The sequence below is a fragment of the Glycine soja genome, chromosome 11, assembly GCF_004193775.1.
Source record: "Glycine soja cultivar W05 chromosome 11, ASM419377v2, whole genome shotgun sequence".
Lineage (NCBI taxonomy): Eukaryota > Viridiplantae > Streptophyta > Magnoliopsida > Fabales > Fabaceae > Glycine > Glycine soja.
Genome location: NC_041012.1, coordinates 17,475,975 through 17,499,164, shown reverse-complemented (window position 1 = coordinate 17,499,164; position 23,190 = coordinate 17,475,975). Strand labels below are relative to the sequence as shown.

Here is a 23,190-nt window from a genome sequence, read left to right as displayed (position 1 = left end):
AGGATTGAATCTTATTTTGTTTCTATCAAATATTTTTCTCACTGCAATTTCTCTCAAATATTATTGTTTAGTACTCCATTAATTTAAATTCCAATTGAAGTTTAATTCATTTAGTTAATAACTTAAATTTAGTTCATCATACTTTAAATTTAATTTTTAAATTTTAACACACCTTATGAGATTAATAAACATAGAGATTATAACTTGATTTAAATAATTTATTTTCATAATTTTCTCTCCAATTTAAAAAATAATATCTATTTAATTTATTGCTCTATAATAAAATAAAATCTTCATTATTTATAAATAGCAATTTTCCCCTGCATTGCACTAGTATTTTAATTATATATTCAACTTGCCATGTTGGTTGGTTATTATTAATATAAATGCAAGTGGATTGGGATCTACTTGTAAACTCTATATATCAACCTAGGTCATTCCAACTATATTTAAGTGAGTTGGATTAAGTTATCGAGTTGATTTGATTTCATTTTGGTTGACCTAATTATAATTGGGTTGTTGATTTAATGAGGTGTAAATCTCATTAAATCAATAATTTAATTATAAATATTCTAATTTTATTATTATATTGTGTGTAACCCTAATTCATACAATCGGAGACAATTTTTATTTAATTGTCCAAAACTTGAAGTATTGATATATTGTTGCCAAGACTTGATTGTGCATGATTATTATTTAGTTAGTTTTTGCATATTTGAATGCTTGATTTTGTTATCCAAGACTCGAAGTATCAATTTTTTGTTATTCTTAAATAATTTTTATCGAATTGTCTAAGACTCAAAGTATTAAATTGTCCTTCATCTAGTGCTTCATTTTTTCTTAAAAAAATATCTTTCTTTTTGAATTTATAGAATATATTATTACTTTAACAAGTTGATCCTACTACATAATTAACCAGATTAAGGTTGGATTGGTTCACATTATGTTCGAAAGTTGCTATTGACACTAATCACATAGGTGTCTTTTAACAATATCCCAAAAATACTCTTTTGACAAAAACACAACAGGATCATGATTGAGTTGCCTATATGGGGTGAAAAAAAGCAAAACACAATGAAAATATGATTTTATTATACAAGTGTATCATAGAATCACATTTATGTTGTGTAATTCTTTTCATTCCAATGTAGGCAACGAAAATCATGATTCTGTTGTGCAATTTTTTTTATCCTAACACAACGAAATCATAATTTTGTTGTATATTTTTCCATCCAAAATAATACAATAAAATCATAATTTCGTTGTGTATTTTTGGTCCCCAAACAACACAACAAAATCATGTTGTCATTGTGTATTTGTAAAAATACCAAATGGAAATATGATTTCACTGTGTTGTTTGGGACAGAAAAAAATATACAATAGAATCATCTAAAGGGAGTACAATGTAGTTATAAAATCTTGATAAAAAAATGGAAGTTATAAAAAAATAACAAATAACTTGATTGCATCGTGACTATCAATAGTTGCGAGTAATCATAACGGTCAACTATGTTTAATTAATTGGTTTAAAATTCTGTTAATCTCTTGATAAGAGAGAGATGAATATACATAATGTTTTTATCTTTTTCTTTCGTGATCCTCAACTAGAATGGTTTGTGCTATGCATTAACATAGGTAGAGACCAAAAACTTCTAATGTGACCATTGACTTATCTACTTCTAGATAGTTCCTTCTTTTACTGGTGATGTGTTTGGAAGAACGACACAATAGAGTAAAATCAATTAACTTTTCATGTTGAGAGTGAAGTAATTCATTGTTGTGGTGGGATTTCTATGTTTTTTTAACATGATTTAGGGCTAATCACTGCTTATCCAAACATATCATAGTCTTTTAATATGCATCAAACACATGTACAAAGAGTGGTATATAAAACTTGGATGGGCTAAAGATGTATAAGCCAACTTTGGAGTGAATGTTTTCCATCCAAGTACAACACCTTTCATATCAAACGTGTCCAAATTATTTCCCACTAATCCTAAAAGATAAAAATACGGGTGTAGCTAGGGTTTTTTTTTTTTTTTGAGTTGTGTGTAGCTAAGGGTCTCCATATGTGAAAAAGTAATAGTAACTGCTCAAATAGGTCCCGATAAGGAACGAAAAAAGTTTTTGGTTCAGCTTTAATGCAACAAAGTCCTTGGTGCACAATGGAAAGGTAAAAAGGGAAAAAGAAAGAGAACAAAAATCTTACAATTCCTATGTTTTGAAAAGAAAAAAAAACCAGAATTCACATTGAGCAGAAGAGTAGTTAGGCTTCACAGCTAGATTGAAGTCAGTTCTGTAGTTTACACTAACAGGTAATTGCAATAACTTAATAAAAGAATTCTGGCTTGAGGAAATTGTGGCCATAATCATAGTAGTAGTCTCTTAAACCATTAAACTAACAACTGTCTCTACACGATTTCTTCCATAATCATCTCTAATCACCTAGACATGTCACAATTTGAGGAGTAATCTATCTGCTCAGTTTCCCAGCTTAGCTTAGAGGCAACTCTTTCATGTTGTGGGAAATATTCCTATATAACAATGAAACAGAAACCATATAAGTTGTAATAAATGAATGAAAACATGCATATTGGAGAGTTATAATTACATGATTGTGATTGTGTCATATCATTATTTAACTGACATCAGAGATTCAAGACAAAATTTTTAATATATTAGAGTTTTAAAATAACTAAATTTTTTTATTAGGGATCCCAAACAAAATTTGATCATTTATCAAATAATTTAAACATATTTAAGCCTACTTAAATAGATAAAAAAAAGAGAGATGGCAAATTGGCAATTACCTCCATCTCTTTTACAAGCTCTTTTGTTGATGGGGCAGATACAATTATGTGGCGAGCTTTGGGGCTAATGAAGCCTTCTTCCACAGCTTTGTCAATGAAAGACAACAAGGAATTGTAGTATCCATCTACATTCAGCAACCCAACCTTCCAAAACCATAATACTTGATTTAGAAATTATTTTTCTTCATTAATTAAAATAAGGGGAAAACAATTTTCTTAAGTATAATTCTAGAACTTAATAGAAGTTTAGCTCTTTCTAAATCTTTGAAGATTAAGAAGGGTTCTCACCGGTTTATCATGGATGCCAAGCTGAGCCCAAGTTATCACCTCTAGAAGCTCCTCAAGTGTCCCATAGCCACCTTCACACACAAAGAGGACATACATAATCATTAATTGAAGTTCTATTTCTATGTAATATATATTTACCAAAGTTCCACATCCTTAATGGCTTAAAAAGATATTTGTTTAAGCTCACAAAATCTTTTTATATAAACATAAAATTAAGTTTCAAAATTACGAGATGATAATATTTTTTAACAACGGCTTCGTCTGGCCTGTGTGGGTAGACCTACATCAACTACGTACGTGCCGTTGAAGGAATTCCATATTTTCTTTAATTTTTTCTGTTTTAAAATTTTAAGAATTTTCCTTCTGAAATATATTTTTTTATTTTATATAGTTTTCTTGGCCACTGTTGTCCTTTTCTTAATTGTATTTGCTTATGGATACAAAAATTGGAGCCAATAACCATAAACTGAATGGGGCCCTTTTACAGTTTATGAATCAAAAAAGGGAAAGAAGCGATCTGGGGCCCCTGATTTTCTTTTTCTTGGGCCTGTGAGTAATCGTAATCTTTAGAATAAATCTGGCATCTGTTTCCCTTCTAATTTAGATTTTTAATCTTTCAACTTAAGGCATGCATAATACATCATAATTTCAAGAAAAAAGTTTATTAATATAATGCATTTCACCAAAAAAAAAAATATCTTTGACACATTTTTTTGATTTGGATGTGTATAATACTTTTTATTAGATAAAATTTATATAAATCTCACTCCCTTCTCAATAAGTCTTTTTTATTGTTTTTAACGAATCTTAAATTTTACTTAATAATAATAGAGTGTTGTGCTGATAGAATTCTTCCAATAGAAAAACCGTAAAATTTTTCACTTGACACCAATAACATGGAAAGATAATATTTTTTTTCCACTTTACTTTATGTACAATAAAATAATTTCAAATTTTTTAATACTTTAAATTTTCTCTGAACAAAGATAAGGGTGATGTTCGTATTAGGTGGACAGGTGCTTTGAAAAAATAATCGTAAAATGCTCTATGAGTCTATACGGTTCTCCTCGCAACTTAGTGAAAACTTTAACCTGAGCTCAATTTCTATTTACTGCCTAAAAAGCTTGATAAAAAAATCTATATTCAATTCAGTTTTGCACAATAATTTTACCAATTGTATCTTCAAAACAGTACGGTCCTTTTCCTAAACTTAAAAGGAGATATTTTTTAAACAATAAAAAAATTTAGGTATGTCCAATTAGAATCCTAATAGATCTTATATAAGTTAAATATAAATTCTCTTCGCTATATAAATGGGTAAGTAATATATAAACTTTATTACAAATAAGTTGTTGGTTTGAGTGATCTTAAATTTGATCCTCTTAGGTAAGATTTTAAATTTAAGTATTGTGGATGAAAAAAATATAATTAGAATGAAAAATCTCATTAAAAGTGACTAGTTAAATTCTTCGATAGAAATTAATAATTAATAAAATTGATAAATATCCCGCATCAATATTATGATGATAAAAAAAATATATAAACTTCACTTGCAAATATCATAACTCTGTATGAAAACATATAATTTAAACAAATAAAACAGGCTGTGGAGTGGTTTGCACTGATTTAATGAACACGGACAATCCATTGCATGTTTTTAAACTTAGATCCCATCTACAATTTTATTGGTGTAATTCACAAATAAAGTAGTGCATCTGCATCACATAGGTTGAAAAATCTCTCATGCATCATGTGAATTTTGTCTCAAACATGTCTTATACACCACCTATGGATGAGTTTTAATGTCCTCACATTCTATCACATAATGATTTGCAGTTGACATGTCATGTGTAAATTTATTGACAAGTAACATCATGCAATACTTTTTTTTTTAAAAAAAAAAACTTTCATTCATAATAATAACAGAATTTGCATTGTGTATCACTTACTTTTTCCTTTTTGAAATTATAATTAATTATAAATAAATGCAATATAGTTTTATATTTTATATCATTTAAGACCAATTTGTTTAAACTTAAAAAAATAAAAAAAATATTGTTTTAATAAAAACATTTTTTAAGGAGCAAACGTAATTTATTTCTTTAAAAAAGAATAAAATTGTTTATATTAAGTAAAAATAATTTAGACAAACAAATCATAAAATCATAAAATTATTTATTTGATTTTAAGAAATATTTATTTTAAAAAATTACTTTAATCAAACTGGTCCTTAAGTTTAAAGAAACAATCAATTTTTTTAATAAACTAATACAAATAATTATTTTCAAAATTAAATTGTACCAGACAAAAAGATAAGTAGCACCACATTGTCCTTGGAGGAACAAAATGAAATTAAAATCAAACAACTTACTAATGCATGGTGGGTGTTTTTTGTATTTTACTAAGATAAGAATTCAATAATCATTTAAATGAGGTAGTTTTTTGTTTTATATGCCAGTTTTATGTAAAATTAGATAGTGCATAATCTTGAATTGATGTCTAATGATAATGTGACTTTTAGGAAGGGAATATTGGTGGAACCATGTTGTACGAACCAGGTAAGGCAATAAAGGCATCAGAGTGCCTAGCCATCTCTGCTTTTCTTTGATGCATGTCTGCTACTGCCATCACTTCCCCCACTGTCTCTCCAGTAATCTGCAAAAAGCCACAAACACCCAAATGGATCCAAATTATCACTGAAACCATAAAGAGGTTGGTTTTTTGTGTGTGCGTGAGTGAGAATGAGTCTTAAATTTAATGCATGGATAGGAATGGAAGAGGGGTAATGATGAGTACTTCAGAAAGTGGGCTCAAGTGGGAAATAGTATAGCTTGACATTTTCCCTAGGGAGAAATGATAAACCAAACAATAAACGGATTTAAATTCTCTGCATTCACTCATTCATACAGTGACAATCTTAGTTTTTTTTTTTCTTCTCAATTTCTATATAACTAATAAAATAAAAAAAGAAAAAACTTTAGCTATTAGATTTTGACTGCATAATTGAATGCGTGAAGCCTGACGGCAGACAATCCAGGTCTACAGTAGACCAACCGAAGAAAGATAAAAAAAAAAGTTACTGATGAATAATGGTAAGAAAAATGTAGATGAAACCAAGGAGGGCTTAATTGCCATAGAATCTAAGGAGGTTACATGGAACTTGGAGAGAGAGGGACAAAATTGCTCAGAAGGAATGACCCCAGGTTGCCAGGTGTATTGATGGATAAGTTTATAAAAAAGAAAAAAGAGACTCTAATGTGAAACCAAAAACCAAAAACAACGTGAAAAGCAAGCATAAGTCCCACTTGAAACCCCATAAGAATCACCCAAAAAAGACAAAGTGCAAAATCCATACACTGTGATAACAAAAGTAAGGTGGGAAATTCACTAAAGAGAGATGTTGTTACTTGTACATTGATTTTGTGTAACATGTTGTATAAAAAGGAGAAAAATTGAAAACTTTGTACTAAAATGAGTAGTGTAATAGATTTTTTTTAAAAAAAAGTTTAATTTCAATACACTGATAAGGTATAAGATTTTTATATTATTAGTCAATCAGAAACATACTAATTATTTAAAAATAATGTTATAAAAGCTCTTATAAGAAATTATTATATAAACATAAACAACATTAGCTCTTTTGTCTAAGGAGGATAGGGAGCATTGGAACAAGAAAAACATATTGTGGTTGAAAGGTAAAGCAGTAGTATGTAGATAATTCTCTCTGTGTCTCGTTCTCTGTGTCCCTCCCTCTCTCTGGGTATAGGTGTTTGGTCATTTTCTTTTATTTATTTGCAATCATTATTGATGAAGTGCCTCAAAAAAACATCTTAACATTACCTCTCTTGGCATCAGTGTCTTGGGAATAACTCTGCAGACAAAATCACGACAAGAAAATAATTGAAAAAATTAACATCATATCTTATAATCCAACAACACAAATAGTAAATCACAAGGAAGTAGTAATACTAAGATTATGCTCACCCAATTACATGGCGACCTCCTTCATAAACAGCCTGGGAAACCAACCCCATCAAACCGATGCTGCCTCCTCCATAAACCAGATCAATATTTCTTGACACCTTTTCAAGATTCCAAAAAGTACCCAAAGAAGTGAATTTAAGTCCATAGTTGAACAATGGTACTCTTTTATACTCTCCTGCCACAACTCTATGAAACTATGAAAGATAGATGCTTTCTATAGACCATACTACAAAATATGCATGAAAAAACATTGATAGAAACTGAACTGAAAAATAGATTTTTTTTTTCCCTCACTTTCCTTGAGTTTGAGGAGCTTACGTAGTTGAAATGTGGATGAAGGAAACGATGTGGGACATCATGAAACAGATGAAGAAACACCAAACAAATGTTTAATTGACCATTTAAACCAAAACAAAAACACCAAAAACAAAAGGATGAAACAAAACACACTAAAAACAACACATGACAAAGTTCAATTTCCTTGAACTTCAAATTAGCAGAAACATGTCGTAACAGAACAAACATAAGAGAGAGAGAGAGAGAGATTACCAACTCTTTCCCAAGCTCAATAGCAGCATCCTTATAGCTACTCTTGTTTCCGGGGCTGCTTCCACAGAACACACAAATCCTCTTGAACCTGGATTGTTGTTTCATCTCAGTTTCTTCACCTTCCATTTTTTCCTTCTTCTCACACTCTAGCTTGAGTTTGATAGAATTTTGGATGAAAAGAATGAACGGTTGGTTAATAGATGAAAGTGTTGTGGGTGCGTGGCTTTATATAAGGGTAGAGAGGAAGAAGCACACGCGAGGGTGCATTTCTATTGCGGAACCATTATCACATCATGAACGATGATGATGACTCCTCCCAAGTTGTACGTAGGGGAAAACTTGATCCACAAACGTGTATGTTTGTTTTCTATTTTACTATGGTCCCCTGTACCAGCAAAAAAAAAGAAGGAAAAAAAAAAGAAAAAAAGAAACACAATCCGTGGTCCTATGTCAAGATCATTGTGCGTTTCTTGTTTCACCAGATTGAGTATTGGAATGGGAACAACACAATACTGGAAGGTGAGGCTGAACTCTCTGTTTTTTATGATGTTCTAAAAATACAGTTTGAAAGGGTTGGTTTTGATGCTTGTTGAGTATTGTTATGTTGTTATGTTATGTTACTCGTATTTTTTTATTAAGAGTTAGCAAGATTAAAAAGATCATATATATATATATATATATATATATATATATATATATCAAAACTATAAGTGAAAAAAAATGAAATACGCGGAAGTAGTAGTATCTTGGTTGTTTCTATTCTTAATATCCACGTGGGAAGTCAGAGCTAATGGCAAAGTTTAGTACAATGGTACATATGGGACCTTTTTATAGCAATGGAAAATGTTTGGTACTTGGTAGAGATAATTTGGGGTGAAGACATCTAGAAAGGCATGAAAAAAAAAGATGAGACAGAAGTGATAAAAATGTGAACAGTGACCAAATGTATGATAAATATATAGTTATATACATCAATACCATAAGAGTGTTTTATAAACCAGAATTATATATAACGATTCCATTTTTGTTTAGGTGAAACCATTTCTTTTATTGTATGTTGACCAAGACCATGGCTACTAAAATATTAATGCATGTTTCTTTACGTAATTTTAAATTGCTAACATTTATATATTTCTCAGTATTAATAAGTAAAGGCATAAGTTAATTGAGCTTTTAAAAAAAGTATTTTGGAGGTAGCACAAAATTTTCTGATATCAATTTCATTTCATGGAAACCCATAAATATCTTCTATTTGATTTGCATCCAGGGTAGTGGCTAGATATTAGTTAAGACAGAGAAGTTGGCCCGGCATTGCATTGAGTAATCTCCAATTTTGTGGATGGATATCATGGGGTGTTTCCAATTCTTAAAGCACAATATCAATTTTTTTTTTTTGAAAAATGTAAATTATATTAAACCCAAAATGATACAACAATAAATGGGGCATACCCCACAGCTAGAGAAAATCAAATGTCTCCCTAATACAAGAAGACCTATATCAAGATGTTAAAACAAATGCAACAGGTGCGCTTGTCTATACATAAGAAATTTAATCTCGCTAATAACCTCTATTACAAAAAATTGATAATCTTCAAAAATCAGTTTGTTCCTAGACAGCCAGATTTGTACTTGCTATAGCCAGACAATGAAATTTTCCTTGAACACCTGATGTGGATCTGTCCCTAATTAAAGAGTCAGTAATGCGCTGCAAAAAAGTGAAACGTCTGCGGAAAGGAGCCAAATCACGAATGTGAGCCCAAACTTGGAAAGATTTCCTGCAAGAAAAGAACAAATGAGCATTTGACTCAGCCTCATTTGAACATAAAGGGCATAGGAAACCCTTGTTCAAAAAAACAGCTTTGTCAAGAGTAAGCAGCCGGTTCCTTTTAGCAAGTCATAGAATGAAAGACATCTTAGGGGGGATTGCTGAGTTCCATATAACAGAACACCAACTAACAGTAGGCTTGACACCTCTAATGTATTCATAGTCTTTGCCAACAAGCAATTGTTCATTGGTGCTCCAAGATTTAATCCTCTTTTTGGCCTCTTCCGTACTTAACTCTTTGGAGATAATAAAGTCCCTTATTTGAATGATTTTCTTTATCAAAACTGAATCTGATGAAGAAGTATTGTAATTCCACACATCGCTCCCTCTGAAATAGTAATGGTGAACCCACCAAACCCATAGAGAATCTTTCTTATAATGAAAGTCCCACAGGATACGGGAAAGAAGCGCAAGGTTCCAGTCCTTGAGATTAAAAAGGCCTAAACCCTCTTCTTTTTTCGGAGAACAAACTACTGACCAAGCAACCAAGGGCTTGTTTTTGCCAATATCCGCTTTGCCCCACAGAAAATTATGGCACGAAGCGTTGATCCATTCCAGAACAGATTGAGGCAAAGGAAAAATCCTCATCCAGAAATTCATAATTCCTTGAATAACTGCTCTAATCAACTCTAGCTTACTTGTATAAGATAAAGACTTCATGCTCTATCCCTGAATCAGACCAGTAATCTTGAAAAGCAAGGGAGCATAGTGGCATACATTTAATCTAGATGATAAAAGGGGAATACCCAAGTATTTAAAAGGGAAGCCACCCAAGCTAAATCCAGTAAGCTGCTGAATATGAGAAAGCTCATAAGGCCTAATACTGGCTGTGTATATGACAGATTTATCAGAGCTAATGGAAAGCCCTGAAACCCTACAGAAGTGCTGAAGCTTGGCAAACATAGTTGACATAGAAGGGATATCTCCTCTAGATAGAAGCATAATATCATCTACAAAAGCCAAATGAGATAGCTGAATACCTGCACAGTTGGGATGAAATTTAAAATTGGCATCATCCTTGAGGCTGCTCATATCTCTGAAAAAGTACTCTAAACAAAGCACAAACAGATAAGGAGAGAGAGGATCCCCTTGTCTAAGACTTCGCTGCCCTTTGAAGTGGCCATAAATGGATCCATTGACTGCCACACTAAAGGAAGTGGAAGAAACACATTCCATGATCCAAGTACAGAACTGGGCTAAGAAGCCAATGAACTTAAGCATCCAATCCAAGAATTCCCAGGAAATGGAATCATAAGCTTTATGCAAGTCAATTTTCAGGAGGCATCTCGGAAAGGATATTTTCCGTGCATATTTGCGCAAAATCTCTTGAACTAGGAAGATGTTGTCCATCATCTTTCTGTTCTTAATGAAAGCAGTTTGAGTTTCCTCAACAATAGTCTCAAGCACTGGGGCTATGCGGTTGGCCAGAATTTTAGACACAATCTTGTATAACAAATTACAGCAAGATATGGGTCTAAAATGGTTAACCTGGGAGGCCTGATCATGCTTAGGAATAAGCGCAATAATAACATGGTTGATCTACTTTAAAAAAAATTTCAGTTGTAAAGAATTCATTAACCACCTCAAAGATATCATCACCAATGATATTCCAAGCCTTCTTGAAGAATAAAGCATTGAAACCATTTGGCCCTGGAGCTTTATTGTTATCCATCATAGAAATAACGTTCCAAACCTCTTGCTTAGAAGTAGGACAAAGTAAGGCCACAAAGCAATCGGTGGGAACCTTAGGATCCCTGTTGCAGATCGAAATGGAAGGAGTTTGGGTCAGCTCATGAGCACTAAACAAATTCCTAAAGTGATTCACAAAAGCAAGGGCAATTTCATCTTGGGAGGAAGTGTTATGCCCATCTTCTAACCTTATGGCAACAATAAACCGACTGTGTCTGTTGCGCTTGATTAAAGCATGAAAAAATTTGGAGCATTTATCAGCTTGCAGGAGATATCTGTTTTTGATGAGTTGAGTGAACTTTATAGACTCCGTTTTTCTAAGCATAATGGTCTGTTCTCTAGTGCGGTTTGTCAGAGCAAGAAGGGAATGATCCTGAGAATTTTGCTTTAGAGAATTAAACACAATGTTATATTCAACCTCAGCTAGCTCCACTCGGTTGAAGATCTTTTCTTTTTTCATGAAAGTGATAGGTAGGGAAGATACCTTTGACAGACATTAATAACATATTGAGATTATAAGTAAAGATTCACTTGAAAAACCTAAATTGCATGTAATTTTATCCTATTATAGCAACTCATCTAAGTATCTGAGTATCAAAAAATCTTTTTGAAAAGGGTTGGTTGTCTACGAATAACATTTTTAGTAACTATATGAGAAATCAAACAAATACATGAAAAAGATAAGAGTTAACTCTGAATCCTTAATCACTTGTAGCCTATTTGGTTTGGCGTTTCTTATTGTTAACATGAATCCAGCTGAAGCAAAAAATATTTGCTTTTGTATCGATTGAAAATTATGGACGTGAAAAACTTGGAAGTGGGTATCATAAACTCAAATCCAAACATGCTATTGTATATCTATCTACATTTTCGTAACTTATGAGAAATGGAACTAATTCATGAAAAAGATGAGAGTTAACTCTAAATCCTTAATTAGTTGTATATCTACCCACATGGCATTGGAAGCACAGTATGAGTATGGCATACGCTGTTTATGACTGGCCCGTGATACCCTTTCCCCCTCTCCACAGTTCTTGCTTTGTGACACGGGCAATTCGATCTAGTGTTTTAGCTAAACCATAGGTATCTTCATCCGGGGTTGACTTTTAATCAACTACTTTATCACATTCTCAATTCATTTTGGTATCCAACTAACGTGTCCACTCACCAACTCCCATTATCTATCTCCCTTGACTCTCTGTAAAAGCCCTAGAGATAAGACATCTAACTCTTAAACACACATAACACACTCAAAGAACATGTGTGTGTATGTGGTGCTAGCTATTTGGCAAATGCCAATACTTGCGTACATCATGTGATGCCGTAGATTATAACATGTAGTAGGCTATATAAAATAAGTGTATTCCTATACCGTTACACGGAGACAAGACTTACATATTAAGTTCCCAATCACATGTTAGCCATTGTCCACTTTGTCTTGTGTGTGCCCTCAACCACCTCCTCTCAAGAGACAAACTTGATGCATGCCTGGAAAACATCCATTCTTTTTTATCACTCAGATTTAGATTGCACATAAAATAAATTGGGACGTTGCTACCAGTATTCATCAATTAAGAAATTAAGAAAAAATATTTATTATGAAAATTATAAAAAAAAAACATAAATAATACAATTTTGCACATCTCAATAACTTTTTTAAGTTCTTTAATAAATTTTTTAATAACAATATTAGTATTTATCAATAACTTTTAAGTTACCCCTCGTTCCTGTTGTTAATTGTAAGTAGACAAAGCCTTCCTGTCCCTATTCTTCTAGACTTCCGTTTTGTTTTTCTAATGCTTCCTCTGCTTGCAATTAATTGCTAACATACAATATATATGGGTATTTAACTATTTACATTATATTATGAATTGATGCCAAAACAATTAATCAGCAATTTTAAAATGTTATTTTTTGTTTGTTACCGTGAATTGAAGACCCAATTGGTAAGAATACTAATAATGTTTTCCAAAAGGAAACATCACATCTAACAGGGTTTGGAAATTACAGTGGAAGAACATGTACGTACATTTTTCTTTCTTTCTTAGAAGCCCTTTAGTTTATTTCTCCCTAATACTCAAAAGTTTAATCGTTTTTGGTCAATCCACTAGCTTTTAGCGATGGATTAATTGAAAATAAAAAAAGGAAGTTTGGATGGTTTCAGTTTCGTCAATTCATCCGTGCAATAATAGATGTTGATGAATTGAGAGCTTGATGAATAAAGAAAGCAAATAATAGTGAATGTGTACTTCACTGACACCAATGTTGTTTTGCTCTATTGAGACGATATAGATAGGAACAAACACGTGGTGTCCTCTCCGAGCCATTCTTTGGGGAGAAAATTATGGGTTGTGGTCACAGAGTCCTCTTAGCCTTAGGCAGGACCATCTGTCTATATATATTTTTTTTATCAATAATGTTAATTATTAATAATGGTAGTTTTTATTAATGCAAAAAATTAAAACTCATTATCTTTTTCTTTTTCTTCTCCCCTCTGGACTAATCTTGTATCTTTGGAGAATCATCTATATATTTCCAATATTCTTTAGTGCAAATAAAAACTTGACGCATGTGTATAACCCCTATGACCAAATTGGCATATTGGTTTCACAAAAATTAGAGGTTGGGGTATGAAATGAAATTACCCCTTTTCCGCCTCTCTCATTTTATGACAACCAGTCAAATCCTTTGACCGTGTTAATCAATTAGCAACGAGTTATGAGGATTGTGCTTATTCCCATCACTCCTCAGATAAGATGTTTGGCATTATGTTGGGTAAACAATTGCCATCAATCCATATCTTTATCCTTTGTTGGGGGAAAGCATTGCAACCAGTTGTTTATTAAATAATTATGTTAAATATATCTTCCGTCAAATTAAAATATGTGAATAAAGCTAGTAGTACTCAAGATTGTTGGTAGAGAAATCATTGGTCAAATCTTTGGTTGAATAAATATATTGCATCTCATAAATTTTCTTTGGTGGAGGGGAGGAGTGTTAACACTTTGGCCTGTTTGTTTGAGTTGCATAGACGTGTTTGCAATTATAAATTCATAATTGAGTTGCACAACTAATGGTGGGATTCCTACTCAGATAATCATCCACTCACAGCTTGATGAGAGCCTGCATATCTCCTTTTCATTCTCTTGATTTATGTATGTAATTTTCTTGTTATCATTTAGATTTGCACAAACATATTTTATTTTAAAAAAATTAGTGTTCCAATTTCCAATTAACTCTAGATGTCACTTTCTTCTTACATGGGTTTAATTTGTGCCACAAAATAGTAAGTATTCATCTTCATTTTTTTCCTCCACCAGCACAAAAGTGGTTAATATATGAGTAAAATATATATTTCTTTTTAAAATTCGATTTTAGTCCTCGATTTTTTTTTGTCCTTTTTTCATTTTTCTAATTTGAAAATACTTCACTTTTATCTTCAAAGTGATTTTAACTTGGGTTAAAAAGTTTTTGGTTTGTACAATTTTAGATTTTGGATTTTAATCCCTATATATTTTTTTTCATATTTTTAGTCTCGTTTATTTTTTATTACTTATAATTAGCTCCGTGGGATTAAAATTTTGCACTTTTGTTGCCATTTTTATTCCCTCCCGGGACTAATTATTAAAAAAAAGGAATTAAAAATGGATAAAAAAATTATCAGGATTAAAACTTAAAATATGAAATTTTAGGGGCACTAAAAATCTAATAAGTCCCTATAATTAACATTTAACCGCCTCAAAAAACACTTTGTGGAATAAAAGTGAAGTATTTTTAAATTATAAACATGAAAATAGATGATATTTTTTTAAAAGACTAACATTGAATTTGAAATTTTTTAAAGAGATTAAAAATATATGTAAATCTTAACTACTATTTATTGACTAAAGGCTGGTAAATATGTTTGCCAGGGAACTAAATTAAAGTGAAGTTCTCATTCTGTCTTTATTCATAAGAATAAAATGCTCGTCCAAAGGTTGCCTTTTCGGATAAGGCAGGCATCTCTTTCATCAAATTGTGAACTTATAAGCATTAGACCAATCCATGCACGATGGAATCCAGTGTGGAGCATGTTGTTAGAAAAATGGGGTCTCATTTTGTTGTTAATCAAACACGACTAGTCAATTTTTAAGAAATCCTTTAGTACAAAATCATATGGGTGGAAATTTATAAACGATAGAATTAGCTGATAATGAGCAAACAGTTAACAATATGGTGTGAAACTAAGAAATGGATCGAATTAATATGGTGATATACTCCTACCTACCTTCCAGTTGTTCCATGTTGACTGTTATGAGTCAGCTTTGGCCTGGGCTTTCTTATATTTTTTTCTATATAATAAAATAAGCTTCCCCTTTTCTTTTAATTTCCACCCTCATCAGAAAAGTGTGTTGGAATTTCATAGCTTTCTTTTACCCACCTAGCATCCAATAAGTTTTCAAATATCCTTTTGAGAGGGTTCTAGTGTGGTCACTTTTCATTCCCATTCATTTATTAAAGCGTGCAACTTTTAATTTTAAAAATCACACCCCTCCATATAACTCATGGTATTATGAATAAGTTATCAAATGTAAGAAAACCCTAATTTTTTTGACAGAAAAAATAATAATCATGTGTGTGTTTAAAAAAATGATTATTTTTAATTTATTTTATCATTTAATATTAATGAGTGAGAAAGAAGACCATTAAAATAAAATATTTTTAGTATAATATTCAAAACTAGGTTAGCATATAAATATATAATCAGAAGAGAAAAAGCACATTACCCCCTTTATGTATGGGTAATGTGCAATTAAGCCTTAATGTTTATAAAATATACCCTAATCTGTGTTTACATTTTGTTAGACGTGTGGGTGTATGCACCACACCATCGCTTTCTATTAGTGCAAAATAAGTAAAACGCAGGATTCGTACCACTAAACAGAAACGCAAGACATATGCTAGATGGATAGATAATTCCTTGGAACCAAAATACGTTTTCTTAGGGACCAATTCTTCTAAGTCTTCGGAACCAAGATACCTTCCGGACCTGACCCAACTCAAGTCTAGCTCCACTCAATAGGTTCAAGTCTATTGAAGCCAGAAACAATTAACATATATAGGGTGAGAAACCCTTCAACAGTTTGGGAATAACTCAAAATTCTTGATAATCTCACTTAAAGATTAAGTTTGCTGCTACGCGATTTAAGGTAGAAATGAGTGAGATTAAGTTTGATCTTAAATGCTGTAAATAAATGTTTGATCTTAAATAAGTCCAATCTACTTTCTAAACCTAAAGTCAAAGTTTAACATATTATTTGACACATTCTTTTTTATATTTAAAGTTTGAACAAGTTTATGAATGTTTTTAAAAGGCTATTTGGTTTTTTTGGGGGGCAAATGTTAACCACACTAGATAAGAAAGTAAAATGATCGTTTTGAATTAAAATGCATAAAAATGTTTTTTTTTTATAAATTTAAAATGTGATCGTGTATGACTTTTAATTAAAACCTTTTCCTTTTTAGGTGATCAAGATAAGATATGATAATTATCCAATTTTATTGCAATTCATTGTTTGTTGTGCTAATATAATAAGATAATGTTTTATTAGGGGAATAATAACATAATGTTATTATCTCTTATATTATGCTTAGTTTAGTGTATTTTTTTATTCAAGAAGAAAAATTTGAGTTAGAAAACAATAGGATACGATAAGTACTCTTTCTTTCTCCCCTTATATTATATGTAATATATGTTGAATATTATAATTATATTATATTTTTCCTAAGCTCGTGTTATATATTATCCACTCTAATTTAATGTATCCGAGCTATTCAAAGATATTGACTTTGGGTGATAGGTTGACCATGCTTTGAAATTCTTATATCTAGTAATCTTTAATGGTCATTTTGGTTGAGCGGGAATAAAATGTGTTGGATAATAATTAAATATTTGAATTAAAATATGTAGTGTAGAAATGCGAGACCCATTGATTTATATGAAACAACAATATTTTTCTAGTGATGGAAAATCACGGGTTTAATGGTGAAGAACCGTAACCTCCACAACAGAAGGGAAATCTAATGTGATAATCACTTTTCATTTTAAACAATAAGCAAGCCTATGAATATATGGTGGATGATTTTCTTTTGAGAAAATTAATAAGCTCAGCATCTAGAAAATAAAAACCAGGCCAAGGTTAGATGTTTGTTTTCATAAATTACAATTCAATTAACGTAAAAATATTTGTAAATAATGGATCAAATATGGCACAGAAATAGGAATGCCACCATCTTACGAGGAAATGGTGGTGGTTATCAAGTTCTTGGCAATTTAAGCAAGTTATAGTTCATACCATCTCGAACCACCGAGTTCCCATTAATTTATCCTTTGAGGAAAGTGCGTCACATAAAATTTTCTTGGCTAGTCACTTTCTTCAATTTCAACATCAAAATAAAGAATGAGGTGGGAGAAGTCAAGTTGAATACGTAATTCGGGGCGTTTCATTTTCTTGTTGGGTCCTAAAAGTTCCTTTTGCTTTATAATTGTCTCTGCATATTTCGTCCAAATTTAAACATATATTCCTCCTCAATTCCGGCCATTGTTTCTCCAGGGAACACCAAGCAAACGGATTCTTTTCCACTTAATAATTGTAATAATCATTAAATTATTTGTCGACCAAGATTGATAAAATATTTTTTTTTTGAGAAAAATGTAAATTATATTAAATTCAAAATGATACAACAATAAATGGGACCTACCCTATAGTGAAAAAAAAATCATAAATCTTCATAATATAAAAAGACCTATATCAAGATATTAAAATAAATGCAACAAAAATATATAATACTAATTGGTTATCAAAATTAAAATCGAGTACAACTGCAAATAGTTAGACAGAGAGTATTAAGTACCAACAAGTTAGAGAATACTAAGTACCTAAATATTGAACTCGATTATTTTAAATAAATTTTGGAGTTTGGATTTATAAATGAAAAACCATAATTAAAAAAAGAAGAATTTCATTAAAGGTGGAGTCATATTTTCTAATCCATGAAATCAGTAGATATTTTTTTTTTATCAATAACATGATGAAGAAAAAAAATAGACAATATGTTATAGTTTCTATATTTAAAAGTTCTACGTTTTAGTCTATATACAAGCAACTTTTTTATATTTTAGTTTTAGTTATTAGTTTTTTAGTGGTATAAAACTGTAACAAAATAGAGGCGTAAGGATTAAAACATGAAAAACTACAGGCAATAAAATGTATGTAGTCCTTTTAAGTATATGGAGCAAAACAAAAAGTTTACACGGATATGGAGACAAAATGATTAACTAAACCATTAAGTTCATTATTGTAAGTTTTATTTAATTTTATAATTTTATCTATTAAAACACTTATTATTTTAAATTTTAACTAAACCAAATCAAATAATGAGAATTTATTTATGAAAATAAAATTATCTTAACTCCTTTTCATTTATTAAATTTGATTTTGAGACTTAAAAACCAACAAATGAGGTTATATAATTTACTAAAACTCTGAAAGTGTTATAATAAATTCCTTGATAAATTGTTTATATTCTTATTCAAGTTTGAAAGTTTGTCATCATTATTGGATGAAGTGACGGGCACTGAGGTTTCTTTATTTAGAATAAAAAGTAAATTTTAACATGGAAAAATGTAGAAGGAAGGGAGTATAATAGTCATGGATTTAAATATTCTCACTAATAAAAATTAAGAAACTAAAAAATTAATATTTGTCTAAAAAAAATAAAGTATAATTCTCATATTATGTAATAAAGTGCTTAAGATTATAAAGATGACATTTGAGTACATCATTCTTAGGCCGACGAGATCATGCTTTGTGTTCCGACAAACTCATAAAAGAAAGACAAAATTATGAAAATCTATTGTGAACAAAGTGGCAGTTTAACTGACAGTTAAAAAATTTCTTGCGAAGTGTAAAGATTATTAAAATAAGTATTATTTTTCTCAACAAAGTTTCCCTCGTGCATAGTTAAAAATAAACTCTTGACAAAATGTATTTTTTAAAGGGACAATATGCTTAATACATATAACTTATCTATTAATTAGTTGTGCTAAACTTGTAGGTAGTGATAGTTGCTTCTAAAAAGGCTCAAGACTTCATAGAATAAAAAAAGTTAAAGACCATCGCATGCATGAATAAATCGACATAAAGTTATTTCAATAATTAATCCATAATATTAAAGACAAATTTTTTTACCTCCCATTCAACTCGAGTATATATTCTTGTAGAAGATATACGTTCTCTTTGTACTTGTGAAAATCATAAATTTCTAAGGTCCTTTTGCCATGAAACATATATGTCAAACTTCCTTTTACTTAATTTGAAAAATGGCAATTCAAAAGTGTATTAAACCCTTTTGATTGTACTACTAATTATTGATTTCATTCAAAACCCTTAGACTAATCATAACCTTGCATGATGTTATTGACTAGTAAACTAATGCATCCACTATTAGGTTTAATTTTTCTCCCCCCCCCCCCCCCCCCCCCGAAGAACCAATTGGCTATATACACGCTAAATCTATCCTCTCTTTAAAACATATAGAAATGAGTGTATAGTACTCACAAAGTCTATGATGAAATGTGACAAACCAATAAGCACCACCGTCCCCGAGATGCATACATATAACCGGCATTGGACTTTGATGTACTCCTCACATGTGTGGGGGCTTGTTCATCCTCAAGGGGTCGTTATTTGATGGAGTAGTTTGATATTTGCCTATACCTTCAATTTATGTGTTCTTTTCAGGTCATTAAATACTGCTAATTTTGCGTAGTATGATCTAAATTAAACTCATACTTCATATATATATGACCCGTGTATTGGACAAAGAAGTGCTTAATAGTAATGGGGTACCAATGAAAATGACAAGAGTTATGAGATATATAGAAAGTAACAATAATAAGCCTATTTGTTAAGTTGGTTGCTGGGTCCAATCATGGTGTTCCATTCCATTCCAGCGACATTAACATTGCACCCATAACTGCTAATTATGAAACTATATCCTTTTTGTCAACTGAATTCCTCATGAGTCATGGCATTATTATTGCATTTTATGTGTCAAAGCTTGAAGAACGTGTTTTTGACCGACTAGATTATATATGCCCCAAATTGAAAATGATGGAAAGGTGATAGTAAACGCGGCTTTTAATAATATTCAGTGATTTTATAGTTTTGCAAAGGGGATTTATTTATCAATTTTACCTTTTTTGATGATCAAGGATGTAATTAACAAGTTATTTCAACATATTTATAACTTATTTGATTAAATAATTTATAAACATATTCATTTAAGAGCACTTCTTTACAACTTTTTGTTTTAAATAACTAGTTTTTTTTTTCAAAAATAATATTTTTTTTCTTCTAATTTCCCATGCATTTGTTTCAATTTTTTTAAAATAATTAATTGGGGCATTTGTTTTTTTGGTGGGATTTATAAGTATCACTATAAACTTTGATCAACTATGAGACTAATATTTGCTCTAGAGTTTAGTTACATTTAAATCTTTTTATCTCTTCTTAAAATTAATTTTGTGAAATTGAACTCAAGTTCCTGAACTTTGGGTTACCAATTAAACTATATTATGTACTAAATGATATTTTTGTGGTAATTAGTATCTTTTTTATATATAAAAATATAAATTATGACTAAAATATTTATCAAAAATTAAATAATGGTCATCAGGTTAATAAAAATATTATGCCAATTTTAAATTTATAACAAACACTAGTAAAAACACATTTTGCATTGAGGGGTCTAATTTAGTTTGTTGAATATAATGCATAAGTTATTATAATTTTTTTTAGCACTTATCGTTAATTTCTATATAGATAAAAGAAAGAAAAAAAAAACGCTAGTAAAAACACATTTTGTTAGCATTAAAAATTCCTTTTATAAGATTTTTCTTATTATAAATTAACTTTTTACATATTAATGCTCATTTGTTGGAAAAAACTGTAAACTAAGATGGAATTTATTTTTATAAGTGTTCAAGATGACTTTTATCAGCCATTAATTTAGGCTAAAAACAAATTTTTTACAGTGTTTTTCACTTTACCAGATAGCCTCCCATGTGATTGTGATCATGAATATTAATCAGTGGCTTAATGCGGATAACATGAAAATGTAAAAGTTCTATTGGAAAGTTGATTTTATTTTTTGGAGGTCATTCATAAAAGGTTGAATAAAAGTTAAAAGTAAAACTACACAATTTCATATGAAACGAGTTAGAGCCAGGCCAATTGTCAAAGTGGGTCCATAGTTAATCACATTAATATTGCTTAGGAAGTTAATTAGAGCTTGACTTTACATGTGGCCCGTGAAAGGGCTAAGGGAATCACTTGACTAGCTAGAACCAAGGGGTCCAAATCTGTTTTCCTTTCCTAGCTTTTGTCCCTCTTTTCGATGTCCACTTCATATTTCAACCATCGACAAGTCTACCACCTTTTCCTTAGGGGAAAATTTCATGTTTTCTTGTTGTTTTTCACCCACATTTGCTTTTCATACACCACTGATGACCACGTAGATGCATTAGTACATGATCTTTTGACTTTTAACTCAAATTATAGTCTTGAGTTTGAATTATAAAAATATATAATTACGTTAAAGATTTAAAAAAATAATAATTTTATCCTTACTAATGATTTAAATTATTTCAAATAAAATTATTTGAATATATAATTACGTACATTAAATTAAATATTTGAAGCTAGAAACGAATGCAAGAGGCAGACTCAATCCTTACCCCTATTTCCTGTCACTTCATAAAAAGAAGTCCTGTATAGAGTTAGAAGTATATTATTAAAGATAATTCAAGCTTTTATATTGTATAATTAAATATATGTTTTGAATTAGGTCATCATCAATGTTATTGTTTACAAGAGTTGTTTCAAGATAAAACAATATTGTTCAACAAAAACCATTGGAGTTTATGAGAAATAATTCAAGTTTTTATATTATATAATTAATATTTGTATACAAGTTTTTTTTGTAGGTAATCCAAAATAATGCTTGATGTATTTTTGTTCTTTAGAAATTCTGTGTACCTCGTTTATTTCATTTACTATGATTGGAAAGTAATGAACACAATTATTACACCACTTAACAAAAGTTTTGAGAAATAATTATCTACTTGTTTTACACATTTTAAATAAAAGTTTTACACAACTCATTTTAAATATGTGTTACTGTTAACCGTTTCAAAAATATTTATTTAATAGTTATTTTTGGCTTAAATGATATGAATTGATATTTTTGTTATTTATGGCTTGCGTATATGAAAAGGAAGGATTAAGATAAAAAAAATCCAAAAAATATCAAAAATATAAATAAGAAAGATTTTTTTGTGCAAGCCCAAAGTTCATTGCAGTAGCTACATAAAAAGGGAGTCAAGCCAAAGAAGAAAGAGATAGAGTCTCAAAATTCACACATTAGGTCTATCCCTTAGGAAAAATCCTCTCTCTTTATTCATCCATCATCTTCTTCCATCCACCTCGATCCCCTAAAGTGTAAAAATTTCTCATGACAATGAGAAGTTAAAAACCCCTTAGTTAGGGTCTAACAGGCCTAAAATGTCAACAGATGTATTATAATATTTCATATCTATCAATGCAATCAGGTGTTTCCTTTCCTATTTTTTTTTCTTATTTTAATTTCATGTATCATTCATTCTTGCATCATCTTTAAGGGGTTAGTCGATCGAGAGACGATAATCCTTAACAAAAATGAGAAATGATATCTCAACCTTGCATTTTCTATGGATAAGGTTACTTTGTGTTACCTCTGTATATATCTTTATCCTTAATAATGTTGTTTATGATTCCATCCCTGAAAAGAGATTTAGGAAAGATAATAACATCTTCATCGTGAATGATCTGAATTGAGCATAATAACACATGTGGGTAGGAAAAATTCACCATAAATTGATAGAGAAAAATTTAAAATAATATATCTTAGGCAAATAAAACAAGCTAGGTCTAAACATTATCACATTAATTCATTTTATCTTTT

The 23,190-nt window shown here is 30.4% G+C and overlaps 1 protein-coding gene across 1 annotated transcript; it reads right to left on the bottom strand.

Annotated features, from left to right (window-relative positions):
• Positions 1-2,217: 2,217 nt before the first annotated feature.
• Positions 2,218-8,214, bottom strand: LOC114374272 (cytokinin riboside 5'-monophosphate phosphoribohydrolase LOG1). The gene is made up of 7 exons (XM_028331895.1): positions 7,632-8,214; positions 7,083-7,180; positions 6,939-6,969; positions 5,654-5,753; positions 3,099-3,169; positions 2,811-2,954; positions 2,218-2,534 (listed from the first exon to the last, which is right to left on the bottom strand). The coding sequence occupies exons 1-7, from the start codon at positions 7,755-7,757 to the stop codon at positions 2,442-2,444; spliced, it is 663 nt and encodes a 220-aa protein (XP_028187696.1). The 5' UTR covers positions 7,758-8,214; the 3' UTR covers positions 2,218-2,441.
• Positions 8,215-23,190: the final 14,976 nt, after the last annotated feature.